Source organism: Diadema setosum, chromosome 10 (assembly GCF_964275005.1).
Source record: "Diadema setosum chromosome 10, eeDiaSeto1, whole genome shotgun sequence".
In the NCBI taxonomy this organism is placed as follows: Eukaryota; Metazoa; Echinodermata; class Echinoidea; order Diadematoida; family Diadematidae; genus Diadema; species Diadema setosum.
Window position 1 is genome coordinate 37601438 of NC_092694.1, and position 20756 is coordinate 37622193.

The following is a 20756-nucleotide window of genomic DNA, read 5'->3' on the forward strand; positions in this document are numbered from 1 at the left end:
AGCTGCAGTAATGGGCGCCTGGTACACAGACGATATCAATAGAACCGACTGTTCGCGGAAACTACGAGAATCGATTGTAGCGGGCACACTTGCTCGGCGCTCGGGCGGATAACCCCAAAGTAGCAGTTTTCTGCGCCTGGCGGGAGGCGCAGTTTTCTGCGCCTGTGCCTGACTGAGGGAGGGGGAAGGGAGAGGGGGAGGAGTGGAGAGTTGTGAGGGAGAGTGGTTCAAAGGAGAGAGGTATAGAGGTAGAAAACATGGGGGAGGGGGTAGGAAGTGATATGGGAGATGGGTGCTGTATGGAAAGGGTAAGGGGAGGAGAAGGCTGAGGGAGAAGGGCAGATGATGAGGAAACTGACCAAACTTCCTTCCATTTCACAAATGACCTCTGAAGAGATTAACACAGTCTCTCTCTCTCATAAACCTTCAGGTTCTCACACACTACCTATTTGTGATCGACGATATCTAGCTACAACTTCCCTCCTTCTTTGAAGAGTCATGACTCCTACCCTATACTCCTCACAAACTTTCTCCAGCCCCTGTCATTTGCAATTTGGAATTCCTCGCTCCACAGACCTGGGAACAACCGTTTGAATCTCCTCCACGTTTCCTCCCAGCTTGGCTCTGCCGTACACAGGCCTACTGCTGACAAACGCTTACCCCGACACTGTGTCTCACCGGTTGGTTTATTCATTTTCTGGGGATGACCGGCATTGGCATCAGAAGGTCAAACCGAATTGGGTCAGACCAAGAACTTGACTGAGGTGGACGGGCAGTGCTATCTAATTTCCAAAGGACCCCTAAAATCTGGAAAATGCATTAAAATCTGTAATTCACTGGAATGAAACTTGATGGAAGTGTGATGCTGAATAGAGGTGTACATCAATCACCCTACTACAATCAGATGATTTGTCTTTCATCAAGTTCACAGGTGGGTGTTTGTTAAAACCTTGTACAGTGACCCTAAAAGATGTCAAATAATGTTACATCAATGGGGGGGGGGGGGGGGGCAACAAACTTTTCAGTCCCACACATAACGTATCATGCATGCAGTATATCACATTTCTCATTTATATTCATTTTAACCTATCAAACTTTATTCCTAGTAAATGTATGATTGAAGCAATTAATCAGTTCTCCACATAAAAATATGAATCATGCACAAGCAAAGATGAAAATACAAATCATACAAGAAATTGGAGCATAATACATAAACATTTTAAAATGTACATACAACTTGCAAATGGGAAAAACATAGCATAACTAGTACAACCATTTATCAATTGTATCCCATGCCCTTGTAATTAGAGGGGAAAGAGGGTATTTTACTTCACTGTTTAGAGTGGAGAAGAAAAACTGTCACGAAATCATCATAACCAGCCAAGATAACACACACCCAGAAAAATTACAAACAACTTTATGCATCTAACCTGGCAACCTCCCTCAGATAATTCACAGAAAAAGCTGTTATTTTCGAATTGGTTTAATTTTTGTGAATTTTGCGAATCATGGTTGGGCTGTAAACTTAACAACACACAAAAATGTTACAAACGGACAGGCATTACTATTCAAGAAGTGCACATACTTACGAAAGCTTTACAAGAAGTCAAAATTGTGATAACATCTTGCGAAAATGCTTGTAACCTCACTCGTGAAAATATTTTATCTGTGTGTGAAAACAACAGCTTTTACAGTACTTCTTTGGTTTCCCCTCCCTTACATCTATTGATTTCTGTGATAACCTTCTGAGTTCAGCAAGTGTGTAATGAGCATGAGTTAATGCCTCTTTTGTTCTCAAATGCACAATGTCTTCAATGCCCCACCCCCTTGACCAGGATTCTCCCCCCCCCCCTCCCTTCCCCTAATTACCCCTCCTTCATTTCCTCTCTCCCTCATCCCCACCCCTTCCTCCCTTCCCCACCCCCTTCCTCCCTTCCCTTCTCTCTACCTGGGGTTGACCCTGACTAAAGTTATAGCAAATTTCCTCTCACATCTCCTACAGTCGTGAGGCCCGTTCACAAACAACGAAAATCGAAATTTCAATCGCGATCCAAATTTCGATCTTTTTTTCGACCGTTCATACACAGGGAAAAATCGCACTTCGCAGCAAGGGAAGAACATCAGTGGCCAAACTGCGCATGCGCGAATCTTGCATGACCGAAGACTGACCCCGCAGTCCCAATAGAGTTTCGCACGCGCTACGAACGATGGAACTAAAAATACCGATTTCCGAATCTCGATCGCGCTCACACACACGACGCTTGGCAAAATAATCGCGATTATTCTGAAAAATCACACTAATAGTGCGAGTTGGATCGCGATAAGGATCGCGGTAATTAGTGAGATTTTTCTGTCCACACTGGAAAAAATTTCGAAATTTTGATCGCGATAAGAAAATCAATTTTTAAATCGCACTTTTTCCCTTGTGTGTGAACGGGCCTATTAGCAAGTGTCATATGCCAAAGCAAAGCCGATACCCAGGGGTACTGCGCAGAAGGTCACCTCAAAAGTAGGTCAGACGTAAAGTCCAGAGGCAGAATATCATACCGCAAAAGGGGGGGGGAGACCTGTACCCCCCTCCCCCTCTTCATCCCCCGTCCTTCCCCTTGACCATCAGCCTCCTTTGAGGTAGGATTAAAAAAACAACAACAAACAAATGTGGGATCTAGGGCAGTTCATCTGCGGATGACCATCGTCTTCGCCCCACCGTCTTATCAGACACAATGGACGGCTTCCTGCTGAGGGTTCGTCTTGGGGATTAAACTTGACAAGCACATCGTCTCGAGTGACTGAGTTCCTAACAACTTGCGACTCTCACTCGGCTGTCATCTCCTGCCGCAGCGATCAATCCTGACTTGACATCGACGAATCGATGCAATCCATTCTCAGTGTCCTTGATATCATGCTCACTTCACAGACATACACACTGACATGAAATACACTGGAGGTATACTAAGCCCTTTTTACACTTGTGTTTCTTAACCCGTACTTTCTCTGACCCAGGATTATCGTTCGTCCCGTACCAATTTTTTCAGCTTTTTACACTCGTCAATAGATCCCGTACTAAGCTCTTGTCCTGGGCTAAGGAGAAAACTGACCTTTTTACACTCGTATTTCTTAGTCCCGTACTTTCCAAACCACATGAATATTCATGATTACGCTGTGCACTGTACAAGTACCATACGCACCGGCAGCACTTGATTACCTCGTTTCTGATTAGTCAGTGGGGGGTCGGACTTCGTCTCCGTCGCTTAGCCCCGGATTATTTTTTCATTCTGTTTACACTCGCTTGCTTGGCACCGCAATTGCGGTGCTAACCCTGCTTTTTTGCAGGGCCAGATAGTACGGGATTATCGGTGGGGCTAGCCCACTTTGGCAAAAACAAGTGTAAACAGAAAGTGGGCTAAGGAAAGTCCAGTACCAACGGTGGGGCTAAGGCCCCAAATATCACTACAAAATCAAATATAACAGATGTTGAATCAAATTTCTACAAACTGGATTCCAGTTGACTATAAAAATCCAAGTACAGGTATATGTCATTCTTTCCAGTTCAATCATACCTGAAACTTCAATTTATATATTACTTTATCAATACTTTTTCTTTTTGTTCCTCATCATTTAATAACAATTACAGATTTTGCATCATCATTAACACTATCATTCTTATCATTAGCATAATTACTATTGTAATCATATTCATCATTATTTTACTCAACCGAATTCATTAATCTAACAGTTTTAATTGACTGTTTTTTTGTTTTATTTTCAATCAATTTATGGGCTTCATTTTGCAATAAAACTCAGTAGTCCACAAAAAGATGAAGGTGATTTGCAATGATACAAAACATCATTACCTTACATAAGATGATGAGGACGAGTGGTACTCCGCATTACCCCTTTCAAAAGCACCATTTTAAAGATATTTTTGGTATGATATGGAGGCAGGTTGCTTATGGTTATGAGAGCACTTGATAACTTTGTAAAGACTCACCGAGCATCCGAACGTAGAGAGCTGTCTTGTCTGCGCGGTCAAACGATATCCCTCCTCTCCTCTGAAAGAAGCAAAAGTTGAGAGAAAGTAGGCCCGGTTAGCTCAATGAAATTGAAAGAACAATAAAATCAACAATATATGGAGTGGGGTAGTTTTTTTTTTTTTTTTTTGGGGGGGGGGGGGGAGTTTGCGAAGACTTTCTTCATGATATAATATTTCAAGGATCATGTGAGAAATTACAGCATGAGACACCTCACAAAATAACCATGGAAGTCGCTAGGCAACTGTGCCAAAAGATACACCAAAACAACCATATATAAAAGGGAAAAAAAAACACACACACACACCAGAGTGTGACTTTTCAAATTTTTCATGAAGTTTGGCATCATGATTTTTTTTTTTCTCTTGCTGCATACACAATGTACACCTTTCCTCTCAACATTTCTCCACCTTGATATATCTGTTTACATCCAGACACACAAAAACTAGACTTCCTGCCCTCTATAGTTTGATAATGCTCACCCCCAAAAGTGACTCTGACTGAAAAAAAAAAAAAAAGAGGTTCTTCTCATCTCGTTTCCCTTCATTAATGAAATCAGACATCTTGAAGTCATTGGCAAAGTTCTTCATATCCTTCTCTGTTTGATAAGGTGTTGTTTCTTTGTTTATTTGTATGTTCGTTTGAATACTGCATGACAGTACAAATGGCTCACATAAGGCACACAATATTCGCCCAGCATCAAAAAACATAAATCCTGCAAAATTTGGCCACAGATACCGTTTCGTATCCCGTTTTCCACGCACAGGACTGTGACTAATTTTGTACATAAATCACAAACTTTTCCCCTTTTCCAAGTGGTAAGCCAAAATGAATTCACATGATCATTTTTAACAGCCTCATCCCTGTTCCTAACCAACACCCCCCCCCCAAAAAAAAAAAAACCACAACAACAACAACACACAGCAATGTGCAATACAGGAGCACACAAAAAACATTTCAGGCATCATAAATTGCATAGAAACAGGGTGATATGACAAGAGAATACCCTTTGTGGTAATTAACAGAATGACAATAGCAAATAGCAAACCTTCCAGCACTTTTATAACTCAATTGAATAAATGATGATACTTTGCTAGCGACAAAATATTCTGTGCAAAATTTCATCAGTATAGCCATTGGTTTTAAGTAATAACGGAAAAGGTCTATCATTCAGTATCAGATAAGGCTCAGCGAATTCTGACAACCAAATTCATCAGATTGATATGCATTAAGTTATAAAATCAATTTCAAAGATGCCTCGTGGAGAACAGATGCCTAACAGGGAAATAAAAACGGAAAACAGAATTTTGGATGACACACAAAAAAATCCCCACCCACACGTTTCCTGCCTTGAAAGGCACAATGAATAATACGTTGGCATATTGACAATAGCACAATGTATCAACCCACAATTATTGTGATGACACCAGAGCAGAAATTAATTTGTCAACATTCCTATCCTTACTGATTATTTGATTTAAGTTCCACCTGCCAACACTCCTTACAGTACTATTTTGTTTATTATTAAAAAAACAACAGTAGTTTTTCTTTCACAATATCTTCTCCACACTAAATCCAGAATACAAACAGAGGTCATCTGAAACTAAAGCTTCGAGGAAAATACAACTATAATGTACAGAAGCATAAGTCAGCTCTTCGGACTAGAAGGGGGGGGGATCAGAGTCTGCTTTTCTCAGCAAATCAGTGTTTTTTGACGTCACGACATTGGATCCGCTTCCTTGATGAAATCCTCGCTACCGTCACGACGCATCATCCATCCTCTCCGGTAAACTAGACAGATGGCGAGGACGGTGCTCCCTGATAATCCAGGGGGAAGGAAGGTCGATGCCACGAGCAAAAAGCAAAAAAGACCACCCAAAAAAAAAACAACAACAAAGACAAACAAGAACAGACATCCAGCAGTCAATGAATTTCTATTATTTTTTGCTCTTTTTTTTTTTTTTGCGCGCGTGTGTGCAGACAATAAATCCTGCCCATAAGGTTCACCACAAATCCTTGGTTGGTTACCTTCCACGATGACGTTGGGATAGCGTAACGTCAACAACTTCTAATCAATAGCCATACACCCATTCACCTCACGCTTGGCAGCTTTTCTGCTAATTCATCAAGTCTATTGTAGAAAATACATTTCTGTGGTTTGTTTCTCTAGATGTTTCTAATGAATTTGACTATTCATCGTTAGTATCTCACATTGTAGACTAAAATATTCTTTTTCTTGAGCCACTTGTTGTTCGTATAGAATTCTTTCTTTCTGTAGCAAAAAAAAAAATCAAAAGCCTCCCAGTTACTAAGTTTATGAAAAATCATTAAATTGGCAACATATTTTGATGGTGTTCATGAAGAATCATTTGATTTTGCTGCAGAAAATGCTAAAACCTCTTTAATTGCTTCGTTTATTGTGCATTCTTCAATTAGAACAGATTCTGAATGAACCAATTTCAAAATGACAGAAAATTTCCCCCCATGACTTAATGGTTAAGTGTGAGATAAACATAGTGTCTTCTCATATTCCATTATCTTCATACAGTGTATCATTGGTCAACATGTTTGGTGGTTATTAACCATGAAAAAGGAAGTATATCATTCACTGTCATGCTTCCGAAAGAAAAAGAAAATGATGATGATTACATGATCATGAATATGATTACACATTTTTTTTAGTGTGGCTGTTTATGAAGTACACTCAAATTTGGTTTGGCTCAGAATCAAGTAATTAGTGAATAAAATGAAAGCGGATGAATTTCTAAGCAAATGTCCTATCAATTTCAAAAACGGTCATTTTCACACATAAACATAAACACTTAAATACAAACGGACACATACATAACTCTGCATGATTTTGTACATGTGTAGCGGTCACTGAAAACCATACTATCAAACAACACATGAAAAATTGACCTGTGACTCATTTTACACAGGAAAACGAAAGCTGATTATAATTCAAGCGAGTCCACATTATCATTCATTTTGAGAATAAAATCCAACTAATCTCACTGCAGTGTAGCACTACATGTGTAGATAAAGAATGAATATACTTTGGCTATCGTTAGAGCGCTTTGATTGAACTGATTATCATTCGCTGCCCACTGTGGTACAGTGTAATACATGCAAGAACTACAACCAACGCAAGTCTGCTAGAATGGAATGGCCCATCAGCAAATGCACGCAATGAAGCATATTGTGGAACAGACCATACAAAGACTATAGGAGGTTGGCCAAAAGAAATCTGCAACCGCTCGACAGTCTTCTCCACTTGCAAAATCCAGCAGTGTTAGCATTTTTCGATGCATTACGGGGATCCTGAATAGATTCAAATTGCCAACATTCACAAAATAAAGTCTCCTCATGATATATTCCCTTTAAGCCTGTCTGTGCCAAGGAATCAAATGTGCACAAATTTCACACATAAACCTATGGACAGGTAACTAATGTGGCAGGTAAAGGGTTACAGGGAGACATGCTGTGATCAGAAGCTATAAATAAGGAGGATTGTAGTCCACGTCAGGAGGCGGGCAGATTAATAAGAACAAAATCTTCGACAGTAGGATAAAGCAGACGATGCAAGGATGGAAGAAGAAATGCTCGCTTTAAATGGGGTGGCTAGTAACTGATCAGTGGGAATGCTGGGGATGATTGTTCCAATCCTTGTGGGATTCATTTAAGAGTACATTATATATCTATTGTTGTGTGAAAATTATTTGCTTCAGAATGGTCTCATATTCAAGTAATGTGCAGTTTAATCGCCCCGTCACTGTACAGGCATGCTAACCTGGAAACATTAAACTGCACACTCCTTGAATATGAAACCATTCTGAAGCAAATAATTTTCACACAACAATATATAATGTAGTCTTAAATGAATCCCACAAGGATTGGAACAATCATCCCACAGCATTCCCACTGATCAGTTACTAGCCATCCCCTTTAAATCATTGCAAAGAAGGTAGAGTTTTAAGGGGGGAGATTCGAGAGAGATAGCTGGAGCCGCTGACGAATGATCGAGCAGTATTTTTCGGCAAATAATGATTTCCTCGACACGTGATTCAATTGGAAGGACATGCAAATGACTGCACAAAGCTTCCTCTACTCTTCTGGGGTGAAACGTTCGCCGGCTTCACATTTCATCCCAGTCTGCTGACAGTCATGGATTACCCTCGACAAAATTGGGGGGGGGGGGGAGGGCAGGGGGGACTCAGCAACCTCACAAATAAGCGCTTGTGGTAAACTTTTCCACCCATCGAAGAGAACCCGCAGAAACCATGTCGCTCTAGCCCTCTATACACACTGCCGTGGCCGCCTGATCCGACTTCATCCCGATATCACGCTCAAACAGCAAACAAAGTTGTAGACTGTCTCTCCAGATACAATCCCTCTCCCTCTGCAGAATCACTCGACAGCGTACACAACCATCAACCTCTACTTTAACAGGTTTATGGCCTCACAGAGACACGAAAACAAGGTGAAAAAGAAGCCGATCATATGCACTTATATGATTGCTAGGTGAGAGTGAGGTGAGAATAAGAGGGAGAGAAAATATGTTCGTCATTCTCTGTGAAAGGTGCCATGAAAATGCCGTGATTACAGGTAAATACATCTATAATCATTATGTGTTCCATCTCTGTTCAAATGTGAAAAAACTGCCAAAAGCTACTGCTTACCAGATTCTAGGATCATCCATTTAATTTGCCCCACTTTATTTCCCATATACCTATTCAGCAAAACTGTAGCATAAGGGTGTAATAACCACAAGAACAACACAGATCTGACTTTTGATAAAGTTCAGGTTTGAAGTTTATATAATGGTATTTAACATCACACAGGCACAGCTCCAGCCAGAACAACCCAGGAACATACTTTGAAATGTACCTTTCAGCAAGAAAATGGTTAGATTTGCTTTGTTCATGAAAAAAAAGGAAGATTTAGAACACTTCAGACTTGGAATTTCGAAGAAGAGGCAGTACAGATATAAAACTTCACGCAAATGATAAATTTCTTAATGTTTTTTTCTTTTCATCAAAACTACATTACTGTGCAGCTTGATCTAGATATGCTGGTTAAACATTGTATGTTAAGCATGTACATGTATTTTCTGCAAATTTAAAGTCAACTTGAGGCTATTTTTCCATAGACAAGCCACTACTATGCATGCTGAGACAGTATGACATTTGCACAGCACAAATGCTCCTCCCTCAACTCAGGAGTTCAAAAGTTTTCCACAGTCTTAATTTGGGAAGACATGATCTATAAACATGTGTCAAAATGTCATGCACACACAAAGAAGACTTTAAACTCATGTCCTTGTATCTTTTATTTGGCAAACAAGATTTCCTCAAAAGATATTCTTTCTCTTACTTCTTATAATAGTAGTCCCTGAATAGAAAGAAAAATGATATTCTACCATTCACATATAAAGTGTATTTTCTTCTATTGTACAAATATGTACAAGATAAACAGACCCATATACCAATCAAGTTGACACATAGTCTCAAAATACTGTCATGAATCACAATGCACTTGCATTGGATAGTGTGTACAAGCTCCGTCACACCTCCACTTTACACTAGTAAGTTTGCTTTAATGTGAACTGTTCACACAATTCGGGGGGGGGGGGGGGGAATGGTGTCAGAAAGAGATTTATAAAGAGAATAGAATGACAGAAGTATCTTCTGGAGGCTGAGTGAGAGGTAAGACATCCTTGAAATGGGGGCCAATCATTAGAAATATGGGGGACTCTCTGTCACAGTCTGCATTACAGGGCCCATTCACACACACTGAAAAAGCATTATTTAAATAGCAATTCAAATCAAAAGTTCTTTTTTACTTTTTTTTTCACTTGTATGCCAAAAAAAAAAAAAAAAATGCCATCCAAATCGCACCTGCTAACAAAGAAAATTGTGACTCAAATTGCACCAGTTCGAGTGAGGCCAAACGGCATGTACGAATCTTGAAGTTGATCCGATTCTGAACAGCCTGTCCACCATGCGCTTTGCATTATGGGATATAAAAAAGGTACAATTTCCCATTATTCATACACACTACTTTGCATCACAAATAATCTCGACTAATTCTGAAATGCCACACTTTAAGTAGTGCATGGCTTGCGATTTGAATTTCACTACCATTCACAATTATCATGTCTACACACATAAGAAAAGAAAATGAGAAATTATTGCCACAATTGGTGGCAGTGTGAATGGGCCCATAGTATACCATGGCATAAAGGTAGCACATTTTTTTCCACTTTTTAGCACTTTACTTTTGTTTTGCTTTTTTTCTGCTCTGGGTTTGTTTGTTTGTTTTTTTGCACATCATGTCGCCAGTAGCGAGACTTGGAATGTACGTGGAGTTACGCATGACGGCACGACTCTCAGCTTCTTCATTCACAGCTGAGGTTTAACTCCTGGGTACACTTCTAGGGCGGGATCAGCATGGGCAGTGGGTTGGAGAGGCGAATTTACAGGTTGTGTTTGGGGAGATTAAAGAACTAAGATTCCATGCGCACTTAACATATTACCCTCGTCTGCCACTACTCTTGTGGTTGGCCGTTTGTTTGTTGGTTTGTTCCTCTGCTTGATTTTTCTTTTTCTGCGAGCCTCCTACCAAGGATTATGAATTGAGACACATCCAAGTCTTGGGGCATGGGATTGGATAGGATTTCGGGAGTTCAGTTGACTTTGTTGGAAACCTTTAATGCAATACGGTTGTAACAATATACAACTCACTAGCATGCGTGTTTACCCCTTCTTTCTTTTAACAAGTGGAGGCCAACTGGATCTAATTGCGCAAGCATAAAATACACACTCTTTGGGGTGCCTGGGTTTATGATCTACGAGGCAGGAAGTGAAATAAGTACTGATTTAAATTCTGTGTTGGCAGTTTCCTTTGCTATATGCTAAAAGGTAAACCACATGCTATACATCATTCCAAGGCTGACAAGACTTTGTATCTTAAAAATAATGAATCTTCAGGGCAGCAAGAAACCTTTCTCATTTTTATAACATTATTGCTAAACAACACCAATATTGACATCAAAAAATGAAAACAAAATTGTTCTGGATAACATTCATAACTGCAATGTGTTTAAAACTCAAATCACTATTTCCAAAATTCACAATTAAGTAAGGAGACTTTCAAATAATATACACCACTTGAGATATGGGGTGTATTTTTTTTTTCTCTCTTCAATCAACCACTACCTCCATCCATAGTCTCTTCATGAATGAAAAGCACAAAGTGAAGATAGTGAAAAACATTTTTAACACGGTAACATTGGGATTCGCTCCTCAAGGCAGGGCCGTACAGCCTGCATGTCTGTCAGACGTGGCAGGTGAGACGCAAAATTCGGGATGATCCCAACGCGTTGACAGAGACACAATTAGGGGCTGTTTTTTTCCGCAGCATTTTGACAGTTTCAATTACATGATGATATGATTATGAGTTTGAGAGGGGGAAAACACCCTCTCCCTCAAAACAATGTGTTATCAAAATGCTCTGGAGATGACTAGTCGCTTGGAGGGGTGGGGCTGTGGGGGGGGGGGGGGGGGACACAGTGAGATAGGCACCATAATGCTGATTCACGGCAAACTATGGTGAGAATATGACAGCTTGGTTGGAAATGCTGATCTGAGATCATGCATACACAGCGTGGTAGGGATGCTTTTGTGACCACACACTCATACATTCTACAGATTAGAAACAAAACTATTTCCCGAAAAGGTAAAATGCCCTTTGAACACCATGAATGCCAACTGCATCTCTCCTACCCTGTCACCATGGCAACAGGACATCCTTGGTTGCAACATCACATCATTCAAGGAGCAGTGATCGCAACTTCTATTCCCCAGTACACGCCTCCACCTTACACTGCCCGACATTGGTCCTGCTGCTTAACATATAAGCAAAGGTCTTTCCCTCTCATCACTGTGGGCATTGGATGTATGTGATTGAAAATGATGAAATCAGTAACCATGGCAATGATGAAATCAGTAACCATGGCGATGACAACAATGAAGATATACACACCAAGAATCATCAAGTACAAAGAGAGTGATGGAGTTATAGTAATGATGAAATTGGGATGATGTTCATATCAATACAATACCATGAGGATGGTAAATTCTGCAACAAGGGAAAAAGATAGTTTAACCCGTTAAGGACTGGCTGATTTTGCTACAACACGCATTTCCCATAGACACCTGCCCAAGTATACTCGGGACTCCTCCTCAACAGGTTAAAGGGATTGTATTTATTTATTTATTTATTTATTTATATGTTTTATTTTCACAGGGTGGCTCCGTCAGTGGGTTAAACACTGTTGTTCTTGGAGGCCCTGCATGAACACATACATACAAATAAACACAAAAATGTATGATAATCATACAATACCAACAACAAAATCATATTTGCAGTATCAAATCTGTATATATCTCAATATACTGTATACTGATATATATTAAACTCAATGTATAGTTTTGGTTGTGACCTAATTTCAGGTTTCTAACATTTCTTGGTGAGATAATGAGAAACCTCTTATGTAATATGAAAGAGCATGTAATTCTACGAGGAATTCAATGTTTATTTAATGAAAATTGGTTTTGAAATGGCCGAGATACCCAAAACAGAGCGAATCTAATAAGCGCGGGACCCAAACTTTATTAAGATCACTTTGTTTTACTTTGTTTTTGGATGTTTCAGTCATTCCGAACTCAATTTTCATCAAATAAACTTTGATTTTCTCTTAAAATGGTATCCTCTGTACTATTTCCTAAGTGTTTTCTTGGTATCTCACAAAAGTTAAAAGCCCAATTCTCATCTCTACCAATACTGTACCATCCCTTTAACACTTTGTTGAAGATGACATTGATGGTTGTGGTAAAAGTGATGATGATGAGGAGGAGGAGAAGGAGGAGGAAGAGGAGGATATTGGTAGAGATGATACAGACGAAAACAATAAAATAGTGATGACTGTGATCACACTGTTGGTATTAAATTGTATGAATAATGATGTTATGATGACAAAAATTTTGATAAGAATGAGATGATCTTAATAACATTGTTGCCATTAATGTCAACTATGCCATCCATACACTATACAATGTACCTCAATATATACGTTCAAGGGTGCAATCAAAATATAAAATCCTCTAAAATTACTTTTGAATAGATATATGATAAAAAAGCTTGTCTTTATCATGATCCATCCTTGCTTAGTATTTGGGTGGGGTAGCCTATAGATCCATCACAAGAAAGGTCCATATCAGCATAAATAAGTTCCTTTCTTAATACAGACAATCTTCTTTCAAACTTGTTTGTTTGCTGGTTTGTTTTTCACTCAGAGAGAATGATTCCTATCTGGAAGAAAAAAAAAATCCAGTGAGGAATAGCAGGAAGCCATACATGTACAATGTATGTCGAATTATCAGAAGGGAATATTCCGTGGAAAAACAACTCCCATCAGTAAATCTCCAACAAACAAACAGATAAGCAAAACAGATAACGGGTTGCAAAAGTCCTAAAAACCAAGTATTACAGATAAAGACCACTGCCTTGAAAAAGCTTGATGGATTAATTCAAGGAATGACAGACGGCTGATAATCCAAAACTACTGACAGACTGACGGAAAACTTAGCATTTCTTGCTTCAAAGCACAAATCATGACTGAAAAGAAAAGACAAAAACAACGAAATCCGTCATCCAGAAACCATGAAGAATGGTCTCATGTCTACTAACTGTTGACTACTATTCAATTCAATGGCAAAACCATTTCCACAGGCACAGAAGGAAACTGAAAATCAAGAGGATTTAATAAAATGGAAGAAGACTTATAACATCTTCACCTTTTGTTGTGGGTAAAACTCTGGTATCAATAGATGTTTGCCATTAGTTCATACAATTCTCACCACATTCTATCCCACCCCCTGTAGTTGCCAGCTTGAAAATCCTTTATTCATTCATGAAGCCCTGTAATAGACATCATTCTCTACATTCACAGGCCACTTTATCAAGGATCTATTTGACTACACATCACAACATGGATGATTAAGGCTACTGTTCAGTGTTACGTGAGGCTCTGTGTGTGTGTGTGTGTGTGTGTGTGTGTGTGTGTGTGTGGGTGTGTGTGTGTGTGTGTGTGTGTAGGTGTGTTTGTGTGGGTGACTCAATTCAAGTGTGTGATTAATTCAAAGTACCTGCAAAATTTCTAGCGGCCTCATAACATTGAAGTAAATGCAGCTGCTAACTGTCACCTGCACTCATTTGCACCCCCCCCCCAAAAAAAAAGCAAATGAAAAAAAAAATCATTTTTTCTTTCTCTTTCTGTTCATATATTCAATGATTGAATCATAATGCTTGCTTCTCCTCTGGTAAATCATGTCTCTCCAGCAAATACACACCCAATTCAGTCGGGGTTTCCTCCAAGTAATGACTATTACACTAAACATTCATTCATTTCCAAAAAATTGTGGACTATCAAAACATTCATAATCTATTTTTTTTTTCTCTCAAGAGGCAAATAATCCTGTGAACAGAATGCAGATAGAATGGAGGACATCAACACTTTCCATTTTCCGAGTTAAACAAAAAATATATTGATTTTGATGGAATAAATGATCACCTCACATTGCAAGCATTTGATTATCACTCAATTAATACAATGGCATGTACAAACAGTCTGGTGTTGCATGATCAGTTACATTTCTCATGAGGGAAGAGAATTTCTAAAGAGCGAGCCAAATAAAAGTGAATCTGAGTCAAAAATCTCAGTTGAAAAGAAAGTCACCACTTTAAGAGATGGGATAACCCCTTGCACACATTTTGACTTCAGTGTCTTTAATATCAACTTTGTTTGGAAATGAACAAGCAAAAAAAAAAAAAAATTAATTCAAAGGGATGACAGAAAAAAAAAACTGCACCCCAGTATTCAAACCTGGCACTGACTGACTTCTTTTGAAGTAAAAGATTTGCAGGGATAATAAACTGCATTATTTACAAAACCATTACCCCTTTATGAACTACTAGTGTTAAATACTACTGACTTCTCATCAGTATACATGCACTGCGGGAGAATGGAGTTGACCTGCATCAACACACTGGGTCAGTACGCCAGTCTTACCTCCAGCAAGAAGTTTAGGATCCTCTCATGAGTGAACTTTTCGTACATTTTGGCGGTGTGGCCTCTCACCCGACCTCGAATGAAGCACGACTGGTACATCAGGTACGTCACGCTCGTATTCATGCTGGCAGCGTCCGGGGCCGAACGCACGGGGGAACGGCCGAGAGCGCTGGGCCTCGTTTCCAGCGCTATCATAGACCAAGCTGGTGCTCACCTTGTGGGCGGCTGCCCAGTTGAACAAGATTACAATGGCAGCGGCAAAGCCAGACTCTGCTGGCTTTCGGTTTTGAATGCTGCACCTAGTTTACAGGGGAGCTGTGTGCAATGATGCTAGTCGGAGTTAATCCCTTCAATGTCCACAGTGAATGAACTTTAACCTTCAGCATCAGATTGTTGCATAAGGTGGGGGGGGGGGGACGACAAAACGAGACAAACAAAACACGGATGCAGATCAATGACAAAATGTAGATGAAAACCACAAACCACAGAAATGTAGTTTGTATGTCCGGCTTGAATTCCACCTGATGTAGCTCCTGGCACAAGTGAAAGAGGTACGGTACCTTACCCCTACAGGACTAGCTGGGGAAAACTTTTGAAAGTCTGAGCATCATATTATTCCAGATTAGGGCCACTTGTTGGAAAACAAAGCCGAGTCCACAATAGCCAGTCAAATTTCTAGAGCTTGTGAAGGGTCCCAGGTGACAGGCGATGCAAAACAGTCCGGCCACACTGTTTGCTACGATCGGATATGACTTCAAAACACTGTAACAATGATTGAATAGAGATTTACGCACATATCCTACACTGTTAGACGCATTCACATATCCAAAACTGGGTTATCGGTGTCAAGACAACCTGGGTATTACTATTAAAACATACTTTCTCTACCAGTAGAGAGAGGACACCTTATTCTCGTAACAACCAGGCCAGCTGTCCACGGATAGAAAAAGCATGGTGTCCAATATTTGAGAGTAAAGACAGCCCATAACACGACGGTCTCTACAGAGAGAAAGCGAGTTTTGTCGCTATTTTGCAGTGAGTGAAGTGCCTCAGTAGCCTCGTAACATGGGACAGACAGGCCACGTAGGGAGAGGAGTGTGCCCCAGCCGCGGGAATCCTAGCGACTGAAAAGGGTCTGCCGGATTGGGGCTCTGCTTACTCAACTCTGAACCGCTTCACCGGGAGCTGTCACACTCTCTTCATGTAACGCTAGAGCTCTCTCTCTCTCTCTTTTCCGTTCTTATTCTTTCTTGGGGGGGGGGGGGGGCTTGAATTTGGCTGAAGGAGTAGACAGATACGGCAAAGAGGGGGAAAAAAATTGGAGAGGAAATGAACGAAAGTCACACGCTCCGACAAGGTTGCGGCACAAGAATAAGACTTGGGGGGAGAAACAGGGGAGGAAGGTGATCAGAGATTGAGTCAACCAGCAGACGAGGGGTGACCCGACTGTAGCTACCCCAGACGACCTCCTAACACTTCAAATATTGCTTGTGCTAGATATCACTTCAGAACCTGTAGTCCCTCATCATGTTCTCTTTTTTTCTCATCCTTCTCCGTCTACCATTTCAGTTCACAGTAACAAATTCAGTCAGATCCAGGCTTTACAATTTTAGGGAAGTGGGGGAGGGGGTTAAAAAACAATAACAAATAAGCCGGGGTGTTTTTCCGCGGCAACGATGCCGGGAGTGCGTGAGTCACTTTGCGATTTGTTTAATAAACGGGAAGGTTGTCTCTTGTGGGTTCCCTTCCTGTGCTCGCTGCTTGTCTGCCGTGGATGTTTGGTGGGGACGTCGTGTCACGGGTTGTCCCGACCCTGTCAGGCACTGCATGCACGGGGTCAGCCAATGAGGGCGGGCTCTGCGTCGGCGATCAGATGTCCAATCTTCGGGAAGGGTGGCAGATGGTCCAGTCGCGGAGAGTTCAAGACCCTGGAGAAAATCCTCGCAGTGTCAAATGACGAATTACGAGACTTTCACAGAAGATGGCTGGTACAGTGTATTCATGAGATAAAATTCAATCTAGTGTTCAAACAGCAGACACTTATACTCCAAGCGGCAGGAACAGACTCTTTGACATTCAGATGTTTGGAGATTACCTTCTCTTCTAATGAACGCAATTGCTAAGATGCTGTCTTGGCAAAGGTGACGCACAACTGTCGTTAGAAAAAAGACTTCGGTGTCATACAAGCGCTGCTTGAAATATCATCCCTCTATGTTATGTTCAACCACTTTGAATTACGAACAACAAATGTCACGTTTGATCTACATTCTTTCAAAAGATGAAATGTTACTTCTAAGACGGACAAAATACACGGCAGTCAGTTCTGTCAAAGCGAAGTGAAAAATGCAGACAGATGCAGCAGCATATACCACATCAGAAAAATGAATTGTAAGGAATTGAGAAGAGCATGGTTGTCTGACGTTGTTCCGTCTACGCAACTAAATCTCTCATGCATGTGAGGGTAACTGCTCCAGTGGACACACATGAATATCACTGAGTGTGGTGGCCAATACCGCTTTTCACTCCCAGTTTCCACTAAAGAATCCCAGCAGAGGTCATCATGCTCTTGTATTTGCAGCCGTTTTGGACGAGCACCGGCGACCGTGGCTCGCAAGCCGAATGAAAAGACTCAGTGACGACAAACGGTCTCCGACGTCATTCCCAGGAAATGTGTTCCCTTCTGCTCATCGAGTTCTGTTGTCCCCAAGTCACAGCTTTCACAGCGACATTCATTGCCAGCACCTCATTCAATCAACATGCTTTTCCATGGATGCTAATGAGTGCACACCTGTATATGTGTCCAAACAGCCACAGCACTCGCTGCTGCATTCAGCCCTTCCGCAACCAAGGTCTCAAAATTCCAGTGGTAACAGGTTGGCTGCTGACGGCAGTGACTCACTTAATGATTTTCTACCAACACTTCACGAGAAAGATGACCTTCAACAAAGTCAGCATCAATGCTGTAATCACCTCTAAAGTTACCAACTCTTGAAATAGAAAAAGAGAACAAAAAATTGAATAACGAAAAAGCTCTAGGCACTCATCACAAATTTGTGAAGAAAACACTGACGACAGTAACTGGCAGCAAGGTGCCTTTTCCTTGTACTAATGAGCAAGAACCTCAGCCCCTATCAGATAATGAGTGTTCAACATCAGACGTCACATATGAGGAATACAGAGGTGGCTCAGCATTGCGAACAATACTTCGCAGACAGCCCCCCCCCCCCCCCCGAGAAGTTTGTTGCCATGGCTGCTCTGAAAGGGATGCCATTTTACAACAAACGATCCCTCCCTTTTCATCTCCCCAGCACTCACATCACACGTATTGCTGAACAGACACAAACATACACACACACATACTGACACGCATTTCTAGCTGGGAGAATGCATCATTCCTATAAGATAATATACAACTGACTGATCTACAACTGTACCATTGGAAACATCAAACACACACACAAAATGGTTTCGTTCCTTCGCCTAGAATGCCAAACAATCGATGGACATTAGACCCTGGTGTAATCAGTATGTCCTGCTTTGTTTGAGGTCAAAACAAATTCGATGATAAAGAAGGCTAACTCCTAGATTGTGGTCAGGATGTGAATTTTTTGGCAGATTCATTTTATTGACTTCTGCTGGTGTTGCTGATACAATCGTCAATGCTTACTAAGGGCCATTTTAACAAAACTATAGATAATTCAAACACCAACCCATGTAAGGGGGGGGGGGGGGGCGCACACACACACATACACGCTCATGCACACATACATGGTACACATTTCACTTGTCTTTCATGTTAGATCTACTATACAATTTCAACTAAAATTAATAACGATTTGTTCTTCTAATCATCACAACATGCTTACACTCAACGAGGGCTTCCGTGGTGGTAGCACGTTGGGTGGTAGAGGGCTACACACTTACCCTAAAAAGAATATGTGGTGTACCGTGAAGCCTTCTACCACCCAATGCTTACACTAATACCCCTTTCATAAACTCAATAATGCGGATAATATCCGCAACATTTGGTCGTAAAATCGGAGCGGGGATAGAATAATGCGCATTATTTCGACCCTTCTATTATCCGCATAATAGCAGCGTCGGGACCAGATTTTGAGTTTATGAACGCAAACCCAAATAATGCGGATAATTGCCGGGGTGCGGTCAAACGTCACCTGTCTTTCCCGCAGGAGGGACGTGTGCAGTCACCATGACGATTATCCGCCTTTTTCAGGACGGGCGCTCGTAAAAATAATGCGGATTATTTTCAGAGTTTGTGAACGCATTTTTTATTGAATTGTCCGCATTATTCTTATGCGGATAATAGGAGGATGAGTTTATGAAAGGGGTATCAGAAATATAAAATGTAATTCCTTATTGCAAACAGAAAAAAGTGTGTATTGTTGCATTTATTTAGCTCATATTACAGACAGAACCATGTTTCAAAGGGCATTTTGAAAGGCATGTAATACTTAGTTTGCTGGATGCCGCATTTATCTAAAAGTCATCTTGGATGATTAATGCATTCATTGCTGGGATGTATTTGAGTCACAATGCCTTTTTTTCTGTGAAGTAAATACATTCTAAATGCAAAACTTGAGTAACGAATAAAAAAAAAAATAATATAAAAATATTAATCAGTGGAATCAATGTTAAAGACTGTTAAATGTATAAAATGTAACAATAGTTATAATAAAATTGTTTCTAGAACAAACCATCTACAGTTATGGTTTACTGGGAAAATAGTGATATCTCCTTCGTTATATCGATAGGCTTAAATTGCAAAATATTTCATATGGTAGGATGTTTTGTGATCTATTAGGGCCTATGCATAAAATGTAATTACTCAAACATTTTTTTTTTAAATCACTGCTCGCAATGGTAAACAATGTCTTTAATATTAACTCCGCATCATCTGCTAGACCTAGAAAGACAGAGAATAAGCTTATTTAAGAAATGTTTACTCCATGCTGGATCTTCCACCTGTCCACTTTTGGTACCATCGATCAACCATAATTATCCATCGGCTACACGATGCATGCGACAGGTAATTCATAAACAAGACTCAGTACCAAGATTATTTGGGTGGGCGGAAGGTTGCTGCGTCCTTCATTATACCAGCCCTGTGCCTTTGTTTCTCGTTCATCTCTCGTTTGTTTCGCCCGGGTGGGGCTGCCAGGAATCCAACTGGCTGCGCGATTGGTCACTGATTTCTACTTGTACCACATCTGCTGTCCATCATCACTACAGTGATACCACTGTTAGTTTTTGAACTTATCATCCATCCCCCCTCCTCACCCCCCCCCCCATATTATGTTTGTTTGACTCGCAGTAATATCTGTCATCACAGACGTAATGGTGACGTATGAAGTGCCGTTCGTGTCTAAACAGAATTAATGAGTCAACACTCCTCCAATACCAGCTACCTGCATTATGTGAACTACTGTGGGGGTGGGGGAGGGGGTTGAGATAACACATACAGCACGTAACCGATGTTTTACTGGGAATTCATATCAAAAAATAAAGACACTGATATTCTAATCGGAGAGAAAAAAAAAATATTCAGTAGGAGGAAATAAATCAAGTGATTCCAT

At 40.6% G+C, this 20756-nt stretch overlaps 1 protein-coding gene across 1 annotated transcript in view; it reads right to left on the bottom strand.

Moving 5' to 3' along the window:
- LOC140234027 (uncharacterized) overlaps positions 1–20756 on the bottom strand; it is a 317781-nt gene that overhangs the window by 59281 nt on the left and 237744 nt on the right. The window contains exon 2 of the mRNA XM_072314107.1: positions 3992–4052. Within this exon, the coding sequence (XP_072170208.1) occupies positions 3992–4052 (61 nt within the window). The remainder of the gene's footprint in view (positions 1–3991; positions 4053–20756) is intronic.